At 57.7% G+C, this 21,823-nt stretch overlaps 2 protein-coding genes across 5 annotated transcripts in view; one reads left to right on the top strand and one right to left on the bottom strand.

Annotated features, from left to right (window-relative positions):
- Positions 1-879: 879 nt before the first annotated feature.
- Positions 880-19,816, bottom strand: NOP14 (NOP14 nucleolar protein). The gene is made up of 18 exons (XM_032855964.1): positions 19,601-19,816; positions 16,746-16,880; positions 16,135-16,276; positions 13,902-14,044; positions 13,316-13,450; positions 12,429-12,551; positions 11,586-11,717; positions 10,572-10,839; positions 9,573-9,703; positions 8,956-9,041; positions 7,818-7,953; positions 5,883-5,984; positions 5,106-5,259; positions 3,653-3,812; positions 1,990-2,137; positions 1,365-1,483; positions 1,136-1,291; positions 880-1,006 (listed from the first exon to the last, which is right to left on the bottom strand). The coding sequence occupies exons 1-18, from the start codon at positions 19,793-19,795 to the stop codon at positions 907-909; spliced, it is 2,565 nt and encodes an 854-aa protein (XP_032711855.1). The 5' UTR covers positions 19,796-19,816; the 3' UTR covers positions 880-906.
- Positions 19,817-20,573: 757 nt separating this feature from the next.
- Positions 20,574-21,823, top strand: part of GRK4 (G protein-coupled receptor kinase 4) — a 93,213-nt gene continuing 91,963 nt past the window's right edge. For 3 of the 4 annotated variants that reach the window (XM_032855928.1, XM_032855942.1, XM_032855933.1), the window contains exon 1: positions 20,750-20,815. The gene's annotated coding sequence lies outside the window, so the exon portion shown is untranslated. Of the gene's footprint in view, positions 20,816-21,823 lie in introns of all 4 variants that reach the window. The other variant, XM_032855952.1, reaches the window with a different exon arrangement.

The following is a 21,823-nucleotide window of genomic DNA, read 5'->3' as shown; positions in this document are numbered from 1 at the left end:
GGAGACGCGGCTGGGCCCCCACGGCCATGTGCGTGCAGCCCGGCGCCGTATTCCGAACCCGGACCCCGTCGCAGTCCGCCTCGCGGAGGCCGGGCGCCCCTTCCCCAGAGGACGCGCCCGCTCCCGTCCGTTCTCCCGCACGCCCCACGCGCCTCAGAGCTTGGCCACGCGGGTTCCTGCCTCGGACCGCAGAGCGGGAGTGTCCCGAGCTGCGGTCCTCTGATCTCCGCGGGACGTTAGAGTGAGGTCTCCGCGCCTGACTGGGTCTCGGGCAGAGTCCCGGATGGAAGGACTCGGTGAGTTAAAGTCGCAGTAGCAACAGCTGGGGGACAGCACAGGCCGTGAGGGAACAGCAGGTCAGGCCTCCTCCCCTGTGCGGTGTGACGGGGCCTACACATGTGGAGCGGTGTCCTCAGAGGGAAGCCGCTGGCCCTAGGGGAGGCCCGCCGGGTGTCCCTGCGTCTTATCCAGGAACCCGAGGGTGCGCTGGGCAGGCGAGACCAACAGGCCCGCGGGGACATTCCGACCCCGTGCTCTGCACCCTGAGTTCCAACACCCGTCAACTTGTCCAAGATCGCACTCCCCATTCTCCCCACCATCGTCAGGTCACCCTGTCGCTCAGGCCCCCACATTCATTCTGGCCACCAATCCCTCTGGTCACTGCTGTGGCCAGCGCACGATCTCAGGCACCGGCGCCACCATGCAGGGCCGGCCAGTGGGCCTCAAGCCTGAGATGTTGGCCTCCGCCACTGGCCTGGGGAGGGCCGGGCCTTCAGTCACCTGCCTCACTGGATGTTACCCGGACAGACCTTCCGATTGTCCAGAGGAGCCTCTCCACGCGATGGGGCAGGGCCCGGGCTCAGGAGAAGACAGCCTTTATTCCGTTCAGTGCCTCATTGGGACACTTTATTTTTTGAACTTTTTCCTTTTCAGAGCCTTCCATTCCCCTTCCTGTGTGGCCAGACTATTAAAAAGCTGTTTCACTTTCCGCTTTCTTTCCGCATCCCTTAAAAAAAGAGAAAGAACCCCATTTTTACATTCACCTTGGCATTTTTACCTGCATGACCCACCAGCGGCTGGCATCCATGCGAGCCAGTGCACTCGGCCCCAGCCTGGACCCCCAGCCGCCACTCACCGCTCCAGGGTCTCGGAGAGCTGCATCCGGGCCAGGAACTGGTTGTCCCTGCGGATCTCCCGCACGGCCCCTTTAAATTCACGCTTGTGCTTGTGGATCAGCCTCCTTCGCTCCTGTTCCTCCTTGCTGCTTCCCTGCTTCCTCCCAAACTCCAGGCTGAGGAGAGAGCCAGTGTCAGGAGGCCCAGGCCCCTCTCCCTGCCCCCACCCCCCACCAGCCCGACACCCACACTTTGACCAGCCGGGGGGTGAAGAGCTTCAGCGGCTCGGGCTTGCTCTTCGCACAGACCAGTGGCCGGCAGCGGGGCTCGGGTTCCTCCAGGTTGGCCAGCGCGCTCTCGCACAGTTCCTGCAACCAGGGACGTGGAGGCTGTTGCAGGCCTGGCTGATGTGAGGCCTGGCCTCCTGGGTTGAACGCGGGCGCAGCCAAGCCCTGGCTGCAAGGGAGCCCCACTGCTGTGCAGACAGGGCCCCGCTTACACCCCTGGGCACACTTCCTGCTGGCAGGACAACAGATGCCCAAGACCCTTCTAGAAACCTCTCTGGGCACTCAGGCCTGCTTCAGCACCAGCAGACTCTATGGACTCTCCTTCCCCAGAGAAACTTGTCACCATGGGCACGAGGGACCCACCCCTATGGACACACACAGGGGAGCCTTCACTCTACCTCGGGCGGCCAAACCACGGGCACCAAGCAAGACCCCGTCCAGGACAAGTCACTTCTCAGTTATCCCACTTCCATCATCTCCCATGGGCATTTCTAGAGCCACCCCTCCAGACAACCTTCCCCCTAACCTGCTCCCCACTTGTGGGGGTGGCCAAGCTGGCGCACAGGGCCGAGGGGCGGAGGCCTCACCTGGAGCTCTGGGGGATGACTGCGGCCGGCCAGGTGCTCCATCAGCAGGGCTCGCAGCGGCCTCACAATGGCGTAGAAGGACGGCAGCGAGCTGTAGAACTGCACGCAGCCCTTCACCAGAGCCAGACACACAGCCAGGCAGGACAGTCTGCGGGGGTGTGGAGAGGGTGACACCCAGCTTCAGGCCCAGAGGCAGGAAGGGACCAGCTTGTTTCATTCCGTCATTGTCACAGTCTATCCTCTCGGCAAAAACCACAACCCCCAACACATAGCTCTGACAAATCTACCACGGGCTGGAGTACACACACAGCATGGTGTTGGGCAGGACAGCTGCCCCGTGTACCTGAGCAGAGAGGGTCACCGTGGGAAATACAGCTGCGGACCCGACCGGACACTTGGCACCACTCGGCTCTGGGGAAATGTAAACTACAACCGCATGGAGTTGACACCCCACCCATGCCCTGCTGTTCAACACATGAAACAAAAGTAATGGATGTTGGAAGGATGGGGAGCAACTGGCCCTGTAAAGTAACAGGGTGCTGCCTGAAAAACAGCATGGGGGAGTCCTCAGAAAAATGAAACCTAGAACTACCACGTGACCCCGCAATTCTGCTCAGTTGGTACCCAAAGAATGAAAAGGGCCTCAAAGAGATGCCTGCACCCCACATTTATGGCAGCTAAAATGGAAACACCCAAGTTCTGTGGACAGATGGACAGATGAGCAAAACGTGGTCCATTCACACGATGGAATGTTATCCAGCCTTAAACAGGAAGGACATTCTGACACCTGCCCCCGCCTGATGAACCCGGAGGACACGGCACTGTAATGTGAAATATGCCAGCCACAAGAGGACAGACACTGTGATCCCACTTCTAGGAGGTCCCCGGAGGATCCAGAGGCTAGAGGCAGAAGGCAGACTGGGTGCCAAGGGTCAGGGAGGGAGTGGGAGACCAGTACACAATTTGTCCTAGGAATGACAACTTCTGGTTGTGAACGGTGGTGGTGTCCGCACCAGGGTGTAGACATACTGGATTCCACTCCACCACTGGCTTCACAATGAAAACGGTACACCTTCTGTTGTGTGTTTTACCACAACACAAGAATATGTCAAATAATCCATAATTTAAAAAAAAATTACAGAACAAAAGGACTTCTGACAAAAAGCCCCAGCCCTCCTGTGCACTGAATGTGTGTGCCCTCCCCACCCAATTTACACACTGAAACCCAGTCCCCACTGTGATGGTGTCTGGAGGGGAGTCCTCTGATCCACGAACATGGGCTGTCCCCTTGCACTCAAGCCTTCCTTAATAGTGTCTGCCATGTCTTGTAATGTCAATTATCTTTTCCTTCCTGGTATTTAATTCCCATGTTTTATTCTTTCTGATGCTATCGTAAATAAAATTCTCTAAGTTTCCCTTTTCATCTGCTCACTGTGTATAGAAATGCAGCTGATTTTTTGTTGACTTTGTACTCTGCAATTTCACTGCATTAGTTTATTAGATCCAACAGCTTTTTTCTCATCTTTGGGATTTCCTCCGTATCAGACCATACCACCTGCACACGCCACACTGGTGCATCCTTCGGGGCCCAGCTGTCTCCAGCTCCAGGCTGGCCCGGCCCTGAGCATGCCCTCCCTGGCACAGCAGGCTCCCCAGCACCTACCTGGTGTGGTTGGCCTCCGTCTTATTCTGGGCCTTCAGTCCGCAGGCCCAGTGGAGGGACAGGCCTCTCCTCTGCCACGTGGCTTTGTCCTCTTCATCAGAAACCACGAGCAACTCCGAGTTCTTCCCAGATGCTCTGAAAGGGTGCACCAGAGTGTAACCTGAAGTCCAAGCGGGACAAGGACAAAAATGGCCTCTGAGCATCATGGCTCACAGGGCAGGCTGTGCGTGATGAGGCCGTTAGAAGACTCACTTCAGACACTCTCACCGTGTTGACTACACAGAGGTGGGGTTATAGCTGCTGCAGGGGTGATGGGGGCAACTGCCTAGGTCCCTGACCTCGTTGGGGAGACAGGCAGTAGACCACATCCAGGAGATGGAGTATCAGAAAGCAACACGGTGGGAAGAGGGGGAGAGCGGAAGCAGATGGGACACAGTGAACCCAGTCAGAGAAGGCCTGTCCCAGAGGATGAACGCTGGCACAGTGGACAGAACCCCGTCACCACCCAGAAGAGCAATCCAGGCAATGGGTGCGGCTGGCCTGTACACCGGGCACAGCAAAGCCAGTGGCAGTGGGGCAAAGGGAAGGGACCCACTGCCTGCCCCCCACTGCAGTGTCCACTGTGCCTTGAGCTGTGGCCATCTCCCAACAGGTCCCCCAGGCGAGTCCGTGCCTCTCCGGGCCCAGGCCCAGTGCACAGGAGCACATGGCAAGGGGGTCTGTGCAGTCCGGGTGCAGCGGCTGCATGCAAGGGTCTGCCTAAGACGTCACGAGGGTAAAGCAGGATAGACAGCGTGTCTGGGGTTGCGCGTCTGGCACTGGTGAGGCAGTCCACATGGCAGGCCTTATGGTCTACATGGTGGCATCAGATGGAGTGAGATATGACGGATGATCGATCGATCAGGGCAGGAAAGGTGGTCCTGAGGATGCGGAGGAAGAGGCGGAGCCCGGGGGGCACCTAGACCACCCAAGAGGGGAGCAGTCAGGGGGTCAGTGTTACGGGCGCAGAGAGAGGGCAGGGAGCCAAGACTAGCACAGCCCAGAAGGCCAGCAGACGCTAAAACTCCTTCTCCTTACAATACAGCTTCTGAGGGGCACGCCCTCCAAAATTCCCAGCACTCTAGAAACTATGTAGACTGGGATGCACACTAGAAATGTGGGCCACACAGAGGGAGCACAAATGTTCTTGTGGCCCAAAAACAAAAGAAAAGATCTTAATGATATGCTCATCTAATCCCAAATATAAAAATGTCATTTCAACACAGAATCAATATAAAAGAACAGTTTCATGTATTTTTGACAATAAACCTTGGTCTCTGGGGTCCATGCCATATGTGGCCGCTGGTGACTGTGGCAGCGGGAACAATGGGGCCCCGGTTCCCTTGGGTGCAGGGGTGTCCAGCCAGCCACACTGAGAGGCCACAACCCTGGACAGCGGGGCTTCAAAACTCACTGTGGCCACGCTTGTTCGGCGATGCGATGTAAAGGATTCCAAGGAGGAAATTCACAAGCTCAGGAATGAACCTCTGAGACAAGGACACGTAATCCAAGAACACGCAGCACACGAACAGGCCCTTCACCACATCTTGGAGAGACAGGACGGGGCACTGGCATGGGAGCATAGGCTGTGGTCAGTGGTCAGGGAGAAGGTCCCAGAAGGCCGCGCTAGCTACACAAGCTGGCATCCGGCTGAGGTCCATGGCCCCAGAGCTGTCCCTGCACAGAGGAAGCACCGGCCCTCGCCACAGTGGGGCTAAGCAGGATTAAACCCGGTGAAGAGAGGCACCTGGGTGGCTCAGTGGGTTAAGCCTCTGCCTTCAGCTCAGGTCATGGTCTCAGGGTCCTGGGATTGAGTCCTGCATTGGGCTCTCTGTTCAGCAGGGAGCCTGCTTCCCCCTCCCCCTCTGCCTGCCCCTCTGCCTACTTGTGATCTCTGTCAGGTAAATAAATAAAATCTTAAATAATGTAAATAAATAAAATCTTAAAAACAAAACAAAACAGAAAACACCTGGTGAAGAGCGAGGCCCCATCCTGCTGACCCACTGCCAGCCTGCAAAGCGTGGCTACTCAGTCTTTTTAAGCCAAAAGGGGAACAGAGCCCATGTGAGACCCAGCGTGTCACCACTAACTCCAAGGGCTCTTTTTGGTGTCACCCCCTTTATGACCTCGTCTGGGGCCACTCCCGGGCTCTCCCTCGCAGGCCCCCGGCCATGCACCCACACGGATGTACCTTGGTGAGCAGCTGGCTCATGCACACCAGTGCGGGGGTCACCACAGGGTGCCGAAGGTCGGAGGTCGGAAACAACATCCCGGCGATTTTCAGATACACGAGCTGAAAGACCGTGTCACCACACATTAGGGAGAGCGAAGTTCAAAACACGGCCTTTTGATGGCACAGGACAAAGCAGGTCTGGACCCTCCCGGTGAGGGGCCACGGCCCCCTCCCTGCACAGGTGGGGCACGCCCGTTCTCACAGGTACACATGCACACGCACACGCTGGACTCTGCCGAACGCCCGCCGAGCACAGAGGACACCCAAACAGCAACGGGCAGATGTGGTGAGAACCACTCACCGACACCCATTTCCTCGGACACGGGACCTTCCTGGGCTTGGCTCCCGCCCAGGAAAACGTAGGCTGAAGCCCTGGCCCGAACCCGTTTACTTTCCCCACAAGGGGAGAGATGCCAGGCCGCTGGTGAAGCTGCTGGGGAGGCTGTGAGCTCCGGGCAGGGGTGCAGACATGTGACAGAAAGGGAAGGACACGCTCCCTCCATGGACCCTTGAGTCCCCCTGCTGCGCTGGGCTCAGCATGGCCCCAAGGAGCCAACGTGAGCCAGGACTCGCCCACACAACTAGGACGCAAATGACAAGTGAGGCTACACGCGGCAGTGCTCCTGCTCAGATGGCTGGGCGTCTGCCTTTGGCTCAGGTCCTGATCTCAGGGTTCTGGGATCCAGCCCCGCAGCGGATCTCTCTGCTTCTCCCTCTGCTGCTCCCCCTGCTCGTGCTCTCTTCCCAGCTCTCTCTGTTCAAGAACAGTGCTGGCTTGGAAGATGACACTCTCTGGGGACCACGCCCCCCAGGAGGCACAAGAGAGGCTGCTTCACAGACAGGTACTTGGGTTAGTAGGTTTTGCACACCCTCCATCTGGTCCAAAGGCCCCAAGAAACCCTCCCAGACCCCAGCACTGGGCCACTGTGAGCTCATGAGGGACACCAGGAGCCCCCAACTTCTTCCTGCTCCTGGCAGGGGCTCCAGGATCGGCCAAAGACCTGCTAGGGGGGGCATTCTGCCAAGTCCCCCATGCTGCCCCCCGCCGGGACTCCAGGAGACACAGGCACAGGATGGCAGAGTGGAAAGCAGCGCCTGCTCCTCGCGTCACCAGCAGTGGACCGAGTGTCCGCTCAGGGAGCTGTTGTGATAGCAACAGCCCGTGTACTGAGTGCTGCATCTGGGCCGTGACACAGTCATGACATGGGAGGCGTTTACTGCGACCCCAGCTCCGCTCACAGACAAGGACACAGGTCCACACAGCTTGTCTGAGGAACCGGAAGGGTCCTGCCATGTGGTCTCTGCAGCGGGTGTCCGCTGTGACACAGGGGTGTCTGCCAAGGGCTGGGGCTCCCGGACATTGGCTCAGATCCCACTTGGGTTGTAGGGGAGGAGCACTAAAACCAGGAGCACAGACCCTATATTTTTAAGCTTCTATTAATCACTGCTCTTCATTTCCGCAGAAATCCTAAAACACAGAACAGACTGGGCAAGTGTTTCTTCGTGGTCATGGACGCCAATGAGGTGGCCCGCAGCTGCCATGGGGCTGTTAGAGCCCCAGAGGTGCTTGGGTGTCTCCATGGGGCCACAGCAGAGCCAGGGCATGGGCTCAGTCTTTCCGAACACAGACACGTTCTGTTTGCCCTAAAGCCTCTTCACCACGAAGGCTGAGCACAGCCCCATTCCCACAGCATCACAGCAGTGAAATACATTCCCATGACTTGTTCGGGGGTAGACAATCCTTCCCACCTTGTTCCAGTCTGTTCTCCAGCTCAGTCTGGAAGCTCGAGGGCATGGCAAACCTACCAAACCACACGACTTCCACTCAGCCAGCCCTCTTCTGGCCGGCCGACAGCACCGGCCCCCGGGGCCCAAGACCAAGCCCCCGCTCACCACATCCAGGCCTGGAAATGCCGCCCGGCCTCTGGCCTCAATGGCCCCTTCCATCTCGTGCATGGCATCTCGAAGGACGAATTTTATAGAGTCGCTTGCGGAGTCAGGAAACATTTGGCAAAGGTTATATAACTGCCTGTTAACCAGAAACATGGGTCGGGGAAAATGACCTCAGGTAACGAAATCATCAAGAACGCCCCCAAACCTCAAGTTCACCATGTTCTGTGACATCACCTGCCGGCTGAGCAAGTGAGCACGGAAGGCCCTGGACGCAACCGTCTCCCCTCACTGGTCTGGTTGCCCTGCCGGGCGATCCAGAGAACGCTCCTGCTAGTGTTTGTTTCAGAACACCGCTCGTACTTCTGCCATCTCCCAGAAAGTCCAGCTTCTCAGTAGCGACAGCAGAAGCCTAAGGCCGTAAGGAGCGTGTTCTCTGAGCCAGACTCAGGCAACAGGTCCAAGGTGCCACCCACAGGAGCATAGCGGTTCCTCCCAAGCGCTGTGGTACCAGCAGAAGGTGGCACAGGGACATGGGGTATGCAGTGTGTCGCTAGCCCCAGACGGGCCCCTCTAGCTCCTGTGCTCACTAACCCTCCCTCCAGCCAACCCAGGGCCAGGAGTCATGCTCCCGTCTCCGCTTTCACAGGGGTCCCAGTGCAGTGAAGGCTCAGCCGTCCCTGGATGGGGTGGGGACAGAAGACCAGGGGGCTGGCCTCCCTGTCACTCACAGCACCAGCCTGACAGGTTTCCCCCGCAGTGTGGACCTGGAGCAGGCGGGTTTCTGGGCAACTCCAGGACACAGCCTACCCTGTGTCCCAAATACCCGGCCTGTCCGACCAGAGCTGACATTTCATTGGCAAATGAAACACAAAATAAGCCTCAAACAGCACGAACAAGCATGAAGCCGACCCATTCGTAGTTAACGGCGTGTCCGTCCCCAGGGCCCGGGGCGGGGGGCAGGGGCAGCACACTCACCACTCAGAGGGGACCGTCGTCACCGAAAGCCTGTAGCTAGTGTATACCGTGCAGCCTGTCTACAAGGTCAGCCTAACTCTGAGACGTAGTTTTACGACTGTAACTAGGGACAGAGCCATTCAGCTCAGCCCGGCGGTCTAGTTATCCCACCACTGCTACTTACACAACCAATTTATCAATCACTTGGAGGTTAGGTGGGTGGTCTGTAGCCAAATCTCCAATGTACTCCAAGAGGAAGCCGAACAATTTCTGCAGAACAAGGATCCAGAGCAGAGCTCAGCGCCCACCCCCAGAACAAAACCCCAGGTGCTGCCCCCCACATTTTGGCCAACACGTGTGCACGTGTCTTGGGCCACCAACGGGAGCATTATGCGGAGCGCAGGTGAAGAAGCTAGACCCGCACCAGGATGAGCGGGTCGGCAGAAGGGCCTGGGGCACAGGCTTCTGCACAATGGCAGAGAGCGCGCAGGTCCTTGGGCAAACCAAGAGCATGCCCAGCCCTGCGCCTCAGCCGTGAATGGGCAGCACTTGTTGTGAAGAAAAGGCATGTTCCACGTCCTCCTCTCCTGGACGGGCCGGCTCTCCCGCCTGAGGCCACGTGAGCCACATGCTCAGGCCTTGGTCGCCCTCACCTGTGAGTCAAGGGCAACAGCGCCTCCTCCAGGACCCAGGGCAGGGTCACCGCCGGGCACTCGCGGCCGCAGGGGGCTGGGGCGCACACACCTGGACACACAGATGGGGGTGGGGGCTGCCCTGACACTCGCGGCGCACACCACCTACTTCCAGTTTTGCTTTGTTTCCCACAGCAAGACTCGGATGGTTGCAGGTCTGAATTCTCTCCACCACCACAAGCTGCTCCTCCCTTGTCCTTCCCGATAATAAAGATTTCAGTTCCTCGTAGGACTCAGGGGCTGTCAAAAACACAGAACACACTCCACAGTTAACATCTAAAAGAGCCATGTGTCTGTTAACAGAGCGCTTAAAAACGACACAGAACAGGGGTGATGTCATTTTGCCACGAGACAATTTCAGGTGTGTCCTACAGACACCTTCTCCTACCATGACCGCCGATTGCGGATCTAAGGTGTGCTCCGGAGGGTCCCAGGGGCGAGGTGCAGCAGAATGGGCCACGGTGGATCAGTGAAAAGGCAGCAGGTATGGGGTTTAGTGTCCACACTTGCTCAGAAGGAGCTGGCAGGAACCACGTGGCAGAGTGCTGTCACCACCCCCAGACTCCCACCGATCGCAGCACACACCCGAAAAAGCCAGCCTCGGGAGGTAACCGTAAGCCACGGGACTGTTTAGGACACTTGCTAGAACCGGATTCTTCTCCGCACACCAGACCACACAACATACAATGTTTACCCTAAGGGGTTATGTGGCCAAATGAGTGTCCAGGTTTGGCACACAGGAAACCTCCTCACAGGTGACTCCCCCATCTCCCAAGCCCCACCCCCGCTCTCCATGGCAGCCACATTTCCACCACAAAAGGTTGGCCACGGAAAGAGCACAACGACCTCCAGTGGAAAGGTGTGTGTTGTCCTCCCCCTCCTGCTGGCCCACGAAACTATCCGTAGTCAACACAGGCTGGCAAACACTCTGGCCAGACACTGCTGAGCAGGACCGTGCCCATCACAGGCCCATACATCATAGGTGGGCACACAGTCACGTGCTCAGAAGCACACCCTCGGTCCCCACAGACTTGGCCTCAGTGAGGCCGACTTGTCGCCAGGTCACCGAGGTCATCCCAGCACAAAAGAAAACCCAGTGTTTGTCTACCTGCAAACGTATAGGGCAGCTGGTTTCTGGCAGCTTCTTGAGCTCTGTGACCAATGCTTGTCGTCCCTTCCCCCGGGGCCTGCCAGGGCTCTCGGCTGGGCCGCCCACAGTCCTCCTCGCTGCCCATGTCCGATTCCAGGTCTGAGTGCCCATCGGGGTCACTGCTGTTCTCTGGGTCCTCCTCACTCAGGTCTTCACCCTGCTCCTCTTCACTCTCACCATCACCGGCTTCCCTGCTTTGCTCTTCCTCAATGTTCATCTTCCCATCCTAGAGCAGAACAGGGGGACCCCAGGCCTCAGTACCCCGGGAATGCTGCACACACGAGGAGCACGAGTGCCGAGAGCTGTCCCTGCCCTCCGCGCTGGCTCCATGCCCAGCGGCGTGCTCCGGGGCCTCAGGGCAAGCAGGCCGGGAAACAGCTCCGATTCCTACTGCCAGGCCTCTGGGCCGGGGTCAGTTTCTGCCACGGAGCAGCAGGCACCCAAGGTGTGGCAGGCGCCCTGGTGGCCATGGGGTCCAGCGTCTGCGTCTGCAGGGGCTTCCGGACATTGGGGCTATACCCAGAGGTGGCAGTACCTCAGCACCTGGGGGTCACCTGTGGCTACGCTCTCCTGCCAAGTGCCCCAGTATTCTGTGAGCACCCAGCCCCTCGCATCCTCCTCAGCTCAGCACACCTGGCCTCCTCCTAGCCTCCTGCCCTGAAACCAGGCTGACTCTCTCCAAAGGTGGAAGGGCAACGATCTCACGGAGTTCTAGGAACTCCATTATTTTACCAGCTCCCTCAACAGCTGTGCTGAGCCTGCAAATAACCACAGGCTTACGAGCGAAGGAAGCCAATGTCGGCACGTGAAGATCCATCCAGGCAGCCTGCCCATGGGTGCGGGATTGGACCACCCAGATGCAGACCGCACGGGTATTCTCACAGACCCACTCCACCACGATGAGCCGTTCAGATTCCAGAAACAGCTTCTGAATTCAGAGAGCAAGCCAGCCGGCAAAGGCAAACCCCTTACCATGTAGGACAGTAGGCGCCTGTCATCTTTGTCCAGAACGAAGCCGTCATTTAAGTCATCCGCGGACAGGTGCTTCGGTTTCCTAGCCTCGCTGCCCTCATCCTCGCCATGCATTCTCCGTAGCCGTGCAGCCTGGGCAAGAAGGAAGCACATTGCGAGAGGCCTGCTGGCCCTGCCCTCCCACCATCCCCGGGCCAGGGTTCCAAGCCTGCCTCTCCCTCGTGTACAGGGACCATGGAAGCATCACACGCAACACCTCCTACCGCACACAAACGGAAGCATCACGGCACAAGTGCGTCTGGGCATTAGAAGGCAAGCCTGCGCGTCTACAGTCTGTCCAGCCCCAAGTCGAGTGGACCTCACCCCCCGCTGCATGGCCACGGGGGTGAGGGTGGGGGCTCAACCACGCAGTTGTCTGCGCACAGGCTGCCAGCTAAGAAGAGGCCCCAGTGGCGCTGGACTACAGCGCCCAAGACAGAACAGCATGTCAATGTTCGTTTTTGTTCTAATGCAACAAAAATTTAAAGGCCCTTTAAGGCACAGAAAATCAGTTGAGAAGACCATGCACTGTACTGTTAGCAGCTGTTTTTAGATAAAAGAATCAGAGCATTCATTTCTCATTTGGTATATCTGGGTATCATCTGCAATTTTTTTGCTTTTAGAATAAAAAATAGAATTTAGAGAAAAAGAAACTTTTTAAGTTTTAGAGTCTAAGAAAATTCCTTTGATAAAACAGCACATCTGCAGCCCACCTCAAAAACAGAGAGGAAAGGCCTCAAACCCAGATCCCTCAGGCCCGAGTGGTGCTGGGCCCCACGGTCAAGGTCACGGTCACACCCGCACCTCCAGCTGCTGAAGCCGCTCCTGCTCCTCCTTGGCCAGCTCCTCTTCTGACTTCATCCGGTTAGAGGGCTGGGCCTTCATTTCAAAGCCCAGCTCGCGAACCATCATGTCATATGCATCAGGCTATGGCAGAAAGAAGAAACTTTTTACTTCTGGTTGTTTTTTATTTTTAACAATTTGCACAGGCAGCTTCTTGCATACCCAGTAACGTGTGGACACCACGATGGAGGGAGCCAGATGGTATCCAAGTCTTTCCTACTTGAAAGAAAACTGTTTTCATCAGTCTACAGAACCCTTTAAGGTCAGAGAGGATTTTCCACTCCTGGACACTTCTCAAAACATACCTGCTTTAACAAAACTAAACATTGCTCATTAGGCATGAAGCCCACAAAACAGGCTGGGGTAAACGTGGCAGCAACAGTGTCAGTGGCCCACAAAGGTGGACAGCTGGCCACATGACATGGCCATCTGATGAAATCCCACATACTTCCTAAAAGCCAGACACATAGCTGAATGCCACTTTTCAACAATTTAGACTAAAGTAGTAGGAGCCGCCCACTGTCCGGAGGGAAAACTCAGTAACCGTATATATGGCCATGTGGACATGCGACTGGAAAAGTCAAACACCATCTGAAGAAGCCCTCCCCTTGAAGGACTGCTCCTACCAAGAACTTTTCTTTAGTTTAGTTATCCGGGCGGAGATGCTGAAGCCTCTTTCTGCCCATCTCTACACGGACACCACACGGTTCCAGAAAATCCATGAATGCTCACAGGAAAACACAGGAACTAAGAAAAGCAGGGCGGCTATCCATGCCAAGGAACAGGCCTGAAGGGACGCCGGTCTCCACCTTTCCTCCAGAGAAAGGACCAGTCAGCTTGATACCCACCTTGGGTTGCTCCTTCTTATCCTTGTTCTCAGACTTGGGAGTTCTGTGTGCCAGGAGAGTCTGGATTTCTTTCCAGTCTTGGTCCAGCTTCTCCGTGAGCTCCAGAGCACCTTCCCGTTGTGCCTGTCTCTCCCTCTGCAGAGAGAGTACAGATGTGAGGTGTACTGCCGGTGCGGGGCCGCGAGCAAGAAGCCTCGCTCGCCAGTCTATGCGTAATGTAGCAGCAGAACAGAGAGCCCGAGAGAGGAGGATCTCAGAAGAGTGGAGCTACAGAATCTCATCACACAGAGCTGAGTCCCTGCTATCAACTGGCCATCTCCATGCTCTGAGCGGTTTGCTGCTGATCAAAGACAGGCATACACGTCAACATATAAAACCAACCCACCAAAGACACCCCCAACCCCAAAACACAACAGACTGTGAGAAGTATATACAAGATGAAATTTAAAATAGTCCTATCCAAAACGAATGCTTCTATTAAGGTCACAGAAAATGTTAAATACAACCTAGACACACACAAAGAAAAGCAGCCCCAGAGCTGTTTCGGGGAGGATCCCTGGGAAGAGCGCCGGGAGCACTAATGCACCTTCTCCTGCTTGGACTTGGCAATGAGCTCTTCAATGAGTTCTCTGCGTGACCTCGGCTTCTCCCCCTCTTCTCCTTGCTGCTGCAGGGTCTTCTTATGAAGTAGCCCGCCACCACCTCCGAAATGGGCAGCGGTCAGCTCAGCTGGGGACCAAGAGCAGAAAAGGCGTCTGTGAAGCTGGTGCTGGTGCCCAAACCAGTTCCTGCACTGGTCTGCCAACGTCTACCCAGGGGCAGATCTGAGAACCAACTCCACCTGCAAGAACCAATTCTCCTGCAACGTGGCTGCACGAGACCCCAGGCACAGGGGCACTTAAGAAATCCCCAGAACGCGGGCGTCCGGGTGGCTCAGTTGTTAAGTAACTGCTTTCAGTTTGGGTCATGATCCCAGGGTCCTGGGATCAAGTCCTGCATCGGGTTCCCTGCCCCATGGAGAGCCTGCTTCCCCCTCTGCCGCCCTGTCTCTCATGAATAAATAAATTAAAAAAGAAAACAAAACAAAAACCTAAAAAAAAAAAAAAAAAAAAGACAAGAAATCCACAGGATGAACCACCCTGAGAAAACTCAGAGCCATCAAATAGCCCCTGACCGTGACCCGATGCCTGGAAACACCAAGGATCTACTTGCTCGCTGCATTTGAATCTCACAATCAGCAAGCACAGTAAAACAAGTTGGAGTCCGAGTCTCAGGATGGAGTGCCCAGGATTGGGCCACGTGAGAACCAACATCCTTCACGCCTGCTCGGGCAAGGCTCAGAGCCTGAGCCTAAGGTCAGGAAGCTGGGGCCGCAGCCAGAGCCATGACGTTTAGTTGGCCCCATCATGTGGCAGAAGAGAGAAAATGCTGTGGGAATCATCAACTCAGGAATGGACAGAAACCTTAAAAAACCCAGCACCTCAGATGAGAAAACAGAGGCTAACGTGGGGAGCCATTTTCCCCAAATCTGCCAGGAACAGAAACAGAACATTAGGGCCGGTTTCCCAGAGCGGGACCCACAGCCCTGCCCCTGCTCCCAGCCACACCTGCGCAGATGACATGTGTGCAGGAAGGAGAGGCCAGTGTACAAAACCGCTGACTCCGGGCAGGCTCTTGAGGCCGCCTGGCAGTGAGTCACCAGGGCCGGGGTGCTCCACTCCCACCAGCTCTCAGCTCCCCCTGCTCTGCCCCCTAGAGCAGCCCTAGGGCTCAAATGTCTGGGCTGTCCCTTCCCAGCTACTCAAGGAAACGACCTGAGCAACTCAACTGCCTTTATCCCAAATCAACTTTTCTCGTTCTATTGGGTTGCTCTCTTACCCAGGTGCTCCTGACCACCCTCCTGCTCCATGGCTCCTGGAACCCTTGCCTTCAGTCCTCACTCTCCCCAGCTCTTCCATCACTCCCCTTGGCTTCCTGCCACCCCCATGGGGTGGACTCACAAATTCCCACGGCTCCTCCTGCCAGCAGCTCGGCCCCCTTCCCACACCCTTCTAGAAAGGCTCTTGCCACGTGGCTTGCCCCCGAGCTCCAGGACTCAGCAGTGGCCTGCTCTTTTCCTCCCACCCCTAAGGCAGCAGCTTCTATGAGGCCTTCCCCGGATGTTGGATGGCATTTCAAGCTGCCCAAAGCCAGTGTGTGTCACAGTGTAGCCCATCTCGGTGACTGGCAGTCCACATCATTAGGTGCTCCAGCTGAAACCCTGGGAAGCCTCTGATCCCTCGCACACCTCCATCACAACGAGGTAAGAGCTACCCGACAGGGTCAACCTTTCCGATGAACCTCTCCTACTCTAGGGGAGGTCACCGCATCACACAGCTGGACAAAATATGTGTTTCCTATTGATTTATTTGTAAAAGTTACAGTAAATACACACACATTCAAAAGTAAGAGCTTTTCTAAATTACTTGGGTTTTGAAGAGCTCATAATCAGAATCAAAGGATGCCAGAGACTCTATGGAACAGTTGAGCCCCCAAGACCCAACAATGGGAACACATGGAGCCTGACCCCCCAGTCACCTGGAAATCACAACCTCTCATGCTGATAAGCCCAAGGCCAGTTGCCCTGTGAAGACCAGCTTGTCAACACGAAGGTACTAAGCGCCTTCCTTCATCATAGTGAGTTAGGACCGTCCAAGTGACCACATTTAACAGTAAGCACGCACCAAAAAAAACAACAACAACCTCAAACAATGAGCCATACAGAGAGAAAGGCACAGAGGACAGAACTGGCAGACTGTACCCTTGCTCCCAGCCCGTACCAGACAGTGTTCCACGTTCCTCAGTGTCGCTGTCACTATCGACAATGTCATTATGCTTCTCGATGTCTGCCAAAGACTGGCCATAATGAGTTAATTCTTCATCTTCGTTTAGGTTATAGATGCTTTTTTTCTCATGTTGCCGCTGACAGAAGAAGAGAAAAATCAGCTTCCTAAAATTTCCATATCTGTTTAATAGCAAACTCCCGTTATTTTCCCACTGCTTCTATAACGTGACAATGTGGCCCAAGCACATCACTTTCTGGGTCATTTGAGCAATGTTCCAAAGATAAACAGAGCCCACAGGAGGTAAACCATTCAGGGGCCAGCCTGAGCCATGGCTAAATCCTGCCAGTGTTCCACCATCGATTGGCTCTCCACCCGACCAAGCCAGGGGCTGCACGTCAGTCTAGAACTCAGGACACATCACCACTGTGTCCTCAAGTCATGACACTTCTCCACCCGGCTGGTGGCAGACAAGGAGTAGCATGCACACTGTACCTCGTGGGGGGCGTGCCCACGTGAGTGTAAGTGAATGACAGGGCAACCGCCTGCTTGTGCTGGACTTCCATGAGCAACGGCGGCATCAGACCCCCTCCCGTTGTCCTGCACACCTGCTGCTCCAGGGCAAACCTCTTCATCATCTTCTCCTCTGGGCTCATGGTGCTACTGTACTCCCCATAGCGCTTATCTGTGAACACGTTGGACTTGTCCCTTTCCTTGTACTCCTTCAGTAATGTCTGGGTACGCTGGAAAAGAGATCACAGAAAAATCTCGCACAGGTCCTGGCAACTTTGAGCTCCGATGGCTTGGCGATCTTGGTCCCTACAGAGAAACTGCTCCCACAGGGTACACACGGTTGCTCCAGTGAACTGTAAGATGCCACTGACACCAACAGTCAAAGAAAGGACTAATCTACTGGCTGGAAAGATGGGTTTCAGTTACTGAGGAAGTGGGGTTGCCCCTGTACAATGAAGGCAGAGAGGACTGTGTCTGGAGCTTAGGGGGGCTCTCTGGGGCGCACCTTGGGACTTCTGTGCCCAGAACTAGAGGTGAAAGAAAAACAGCAGCAACTTCAAGAAAGCCAAACGATGAGCACAGAGAAGTCGCTCCGCCAGGTAGAGAGGCCAGAGGAGCTCATCAAGTTCTAGCCGAGAGGAAGGGAAACGAACGAGGAGGTGGAAAGGACGCCATACATGTCAACTACAACGTCCTGACCAATTAGACACAGAGACTGTAGTAAGGTCGCTTATTTTCTCTTTGTCACATGAATGTCTTCGTTTGTATACAGTCAGTCCTTGCTCTTCTGGGATTCCAGGTCTGCAAATCTGCCTACTTGCCAAAGGTTACTGCGACCCCAAACCACTACCCACAGCACTTTCGTGGTCATTCATTCATGTGAGGCCTAGAAGGTACAGTCATAAGTGTGACAGCTCGGACTCTGGAGGCGGGGACCTAGCCTCTCTGACCCCAGAGCCCTCACCTTCCTGCTGGCTGTTGCTACGGGATCACAAGAATTTACACAAGATGGCTCCAGACAGAGCTGGGCACAGATACTGCTGTGTGTTACACACTCAAGTGTGGGTTTGGAGCTCGGCTTCCCCACTCCCGACCTGATGAAAATCCTGGAATCCTGGAACAGCTCCTCATCTCCCATTTTCTCATGTGTAAATGGGGATAATACCAGTACTCCCCTCATAAGAGCAACTGTGTGTTTCTCGGTACAACACCTGTGCCGTTGGGAGAGATGACAGACACATCAACTCGGCTTACCTCACTGCTGGTGTGAGAATGGAGAGTGATGCCCAGTCACCCCAAGATGGCTCTGGGACCCGCACCCACAGTCTCGCTGTGCACACAGCTGCCGCCCAGTGCCACCACTGACTGAAGCAGAAGACACATGGGACAGTGCATTTGATTCTGAGGGATGGTCACCGTCGAGAAGACCAGGCCCACCTTGCCACCCTGTGTGTTCTGATGCACACAGCACGCTCCAACTGCCTAGACAACCTGAGTACCCTCAGCACAGCTGAGTTCTCCCACCCCATGCTGTGCCACACACTCCGTGACAGGGGACAGTGTGCCTTCGTCTCCACCTCTGGCATTTTGCTCACCCTTCTGATCTCGAGTGTGACTCCCTCTATGAAGGAGTTTCTGATCTTCCTATCCTACCTTCTGACTTGAGCCCCCAAAGCACAGGGATCAGAGGAGGCACCAACACCTGCCTCCAGGCCATTCACTGCAGGCCTTTGAACAGGGCACCGAGGTGACTCCGTCCGGTACTACGGGCATGAGCAAGCTGCCCTGTTTGGGCTGTAGGGCTTGGGAAAGTAGCAGACGTGGTGACTAGTGCTGGCCCCTGGGGGATATGGGGGGGGGGGGGGACAAGACAGGACTTTTTGGACAAACTGAGTTGCAAGAGGCAAAGCAAGCACAACAGGTTGTGCCCAGATCGTCAAGGGGTCTGAGAATGACAAGCTGAGAAATTTAAGAATAAAAGCCAGTTGTTTATATATCACCCAGTATGTACTCAATACGCCACTTAACCTTACAGTGACCGTTAGGGAAAAGATGGGTATTATCATCTGAGCTCTAGAACTGAGAAAACACGCTTAGCTGGTGGAAACAAATGGGGCCCCTCTAGAGCCCACGTGGCCAGGTCCCTGGTGGCTGCCCTGGAGGGTGCCCTCGGGGCCTCATCAGCACCCCCATAAGTTCATCTTGTCAGCTCCTTGCAGTAAGGACGAGAGCCGGTTCAGTTAGAAGGTCTGGACAGCGCCCTGATGGCAGAACAGGGATGGCAGGCCCCGGAAGGCTGGGGTCTGGTCTTCACTGACCTCCATCTCCCAGCAGCTAAGAGGGAGGAAGCTTCTAGCTTCACATTCAAACCCAGGGCATGCCTCGCCCTTCGCTGAGACCCTGGGAAACGCGCAGGTCCTGCCGTGCCCCAACTTCCCTCCGCACCCTGATGTTTTCTATAGGATACTATGTGTTTTCCCCACGGCAACAACTAACACTGTCACACCGAAGACCACGTCTCAGAGGCCGCACACGGAGTGCCGTCTGAACGCAGCCCGAAAGGCGCGGGATACTCGGGGACCGAAAGCACGGAACGTGGCATTTCGGTCCCCACGCGCGGGACACGCTGCTGCGCTCGGAAAGAGAGACGCCCTCATCCCCCCACATCCGTGACCTCCCTCCCCTGCGAAGGCAAGGATGAGCGGCCGCCAGACCAGAGGATGCACGCCCCCGCAGGGACGGCTGCAGGAGGCGCGCACTGGCGCCCCGCGCCGGGGCCCGGAAGCCGGGAGCACACGCGCGCCGCGTGCCCACCTAGCGCCGTTTCCCGGGCCGGCTCCCTGCAGCTCGCCAGGGGGAGACCCGGGACTCGCGCTCCGCCCGCGGGACGCAGTGTCCTGGCCAGGCACGCGCCCCCGCCGGTCCCCGCGGCGCGACCCCCGACCCTCACCTTGTGCACGGCCCGCGCGCGCGACACCCCGGGCTGCCCCACGGCGTGGCGCGCCTTCCTGCCCAGCACCGGAAACTTCTGTCGGTTCACCTTCACCTCAAACGGGTTGGGGTTGGGCCTCGCTCGGCCGCCCTGCGCCCCCGCCGGCGCCACGGCTCCCCTCTTGCGCGCCCCCGCCGGCCTAGCCTTGCCCATGGCGCCCCCGCCAGCCCGCAGCCACACTCTGCCGGCCACTGCGCGCACCGCCGCCGGAAACGCGGGCGGCCCCGGGGCACCGCCCCGTCCTCGTCGCACGATAGCCAAAGAGCCGCCGTGAGCGCACGCAGCCGGCAGGCCAGCCTACGCGTCTGCAGGCGAGCCACTACAACTCCCAGCAGGCCACGCTCTCCCGACGCACCGCCCCCTCCCTGCGCGCGGCCTTCTGGGAGCGGATGTGCCCCGTGCAGCGTCGCGCTGCGTCGCACCCGCCTCAGGGCGCGGCGACGAGGGCAGCGCTCGGTTCCCTCTTCTGGGAAGCCGTTGGAGGGATCCGGCCGCGGTGCGGGTAGGCGGCGGCGGCGGCGGCAGCAGTAGCAGCCGCCGCCGCCGGGGCACGGCGCAGGCGCGGCCGGGGAGCCCTCCCTGAGGTGGGGCTCGGCGGAGACTCCGGGCGGCCCGGGAGCCGGGCTCCGAGGAGCAAGTTGCCCGTGCCAGGCGCGAGCGATGCGGACGAGAGCCCGGGCCCCGGCGCGGCGGCGGTGAGCGCGGAGTTCCCCGGCGACCGCACTGCCGGCTCTCCTCGCCTTAGCGACGCCCCCGCCGAGGGTCCGGGCCCCGAGGACCGGGGCTCCCCTGGCCCGCGCCGGCAGCGGCCGAGGCGGCGTCGGCGGCGTCGTCGGCGTCGCAGACGGGCCCGGAGGCGGCGCGGCGGGTGGTGGTCGTGGTCGTGGCCGTGGCCGTGGCGGCGGCGGCGGCGGCGGCGGCAGCGGCGGCGGCAGCGGCAGGAGCCACAACTGGAGGGCCGGCGGCGGCGGCGGCGGGGCAGCTCCCCCGGACCCCGCGCGGGGTCGCCGGAGCAGGTGGCGTCCTGCGAGGAATGCGCGGAGGTGGCGGCGCCCTCTCCTTCGCCGTCCCCTCCTCGCACCCGCGGATCCCGGCGGCGGCGGCGGCGGCGCCTGCGGGCTGTGGAACTTGAGAATTTCGTGGCCAACACGCTGCTGCTGAAAGCTCGCCAAGGTGGGTGCACGGCGGGCGCCCGACTCCCACCCCACCCGGACCCTCCGAAGAGCCCGGATCCCCACAGAGCCCCGCCCCACGGCCCGCGCGGCCTCGCTCTCGGTCCCGCGGGTCGGCGAGGCGTCCGCTGCCCTGCACTCTCTCAGCACGCGGGACCCCAGGTATAGGTGGTCTGCGCCCAGCGCTCGTTAGTCTGAGCCTGCTGCGTGGACCTGCCGCCCCCCCTGCACCGTCCAGTTCGTCACGCCCGGCGAGCAGTGTCCTACCCCGAGGACGGGGAGGCGGGAGCACCGAGCGAAGCCGGCAGGAAACGACCGTGCCTTTGTGGTCTATGCTGCCCTGGGCGAGAGCCGTCCTGTAGTGTCCGCGGATCGGTATTTGGGCGCAGCGTCCTGATTTTAGGTCTGGTCTGTGACTTTGTGGTGTGTGGAGTGGAAACAGGTCAGGAGGAATTCGGAAAGGTAGCGGTTGGCTCAGCCCTTCCGCTCGGAGGTCGCTAGTAGCGTCCTGTGTCTCCCAGGAGGCTGGAGAGCCGGCGACCAGCTGCCCACCTGCGGTTCTTCAGCCCCGGGCCTGATGCCGGCGATGGAGCAGGTTCTGCGACCTTGCGCTGCGACCGCGATCCGTGCCCGCCCGACGGGCACAGTGGCCAGAACTCCCGAATGGAAGACCACGGGGGTGGGGGGAGGGGTTATGTGCAATGTCCCAGGGCCAGGAAGGGGTGCTCCTGGTGACTCAGGGTGCCGTTGGCAAGTGCCAGTGAATTTCTCTTGTGATTGGAATAGCAAGTAACGTTTTGTGGAAGAAGTTAACCTGGAAGACAGCTCTTTTCAGATCTTTGGGGTTTGTTTCCTTTTGAATCCACCGCCCTTCCCATCTGTGTCCTAGGTGTCTTTCATGAGGAAAGGTGGGATCCCAAAGTGCCTGGTTCCTCAACCCACTGGAGCTCTTGGGTCAGAAACATTTGAAAGGAATTCTTGAAGTCACAGTGACTGGTGCCGAGAATTA

Source organism: Lontra canadensis, unplaced genomic scaffold, assembly GCF_010015895.1.
Source record: "Lontra canadensis isolate GAN:19392208 unplaced genomic scaffold, GSC_riverotter_1.0 scaffold1, whole genome shotgun sequence".
NCBI classification, from domain to species: Eukaryota; Metazoa; Chordata; class Mammalia; order Carnivora; family Mustelidae; genus Lontra; species Lontra canadensis.
The sequence above is the reverse complement of the archived record's forward strand: the minus strand, read 5'-3'. Positions and strand labels throughout refer to the sequence as shown.

Excerpts from the sequence above, each read along its gene's own strand:
- NOP14 (XM_032855964.1), bottom strand. The coding sequence starts at position 19,795 with ATGGGCAAGGCTAGGCCGGCGGGGGCGCGCAAGAGGGGAGCCGTGGCG. Across the intron at positions 11,718-12,428 it reads AGCGGCTTCAGCAGCTGGAG|GCTGCACGGCTACGGAGAAT; the intron begins GTGCGGGTGTGA and ends CTTCTTGCCCAG. Across the intron at positions 9,704-10,571 it reads GCTGCCCTATACGTTTGCAG|CCCCTGAGTCCTACGAGGAA; the intron begins GTAGACAAACAC and ends TGTTTTTGACAG.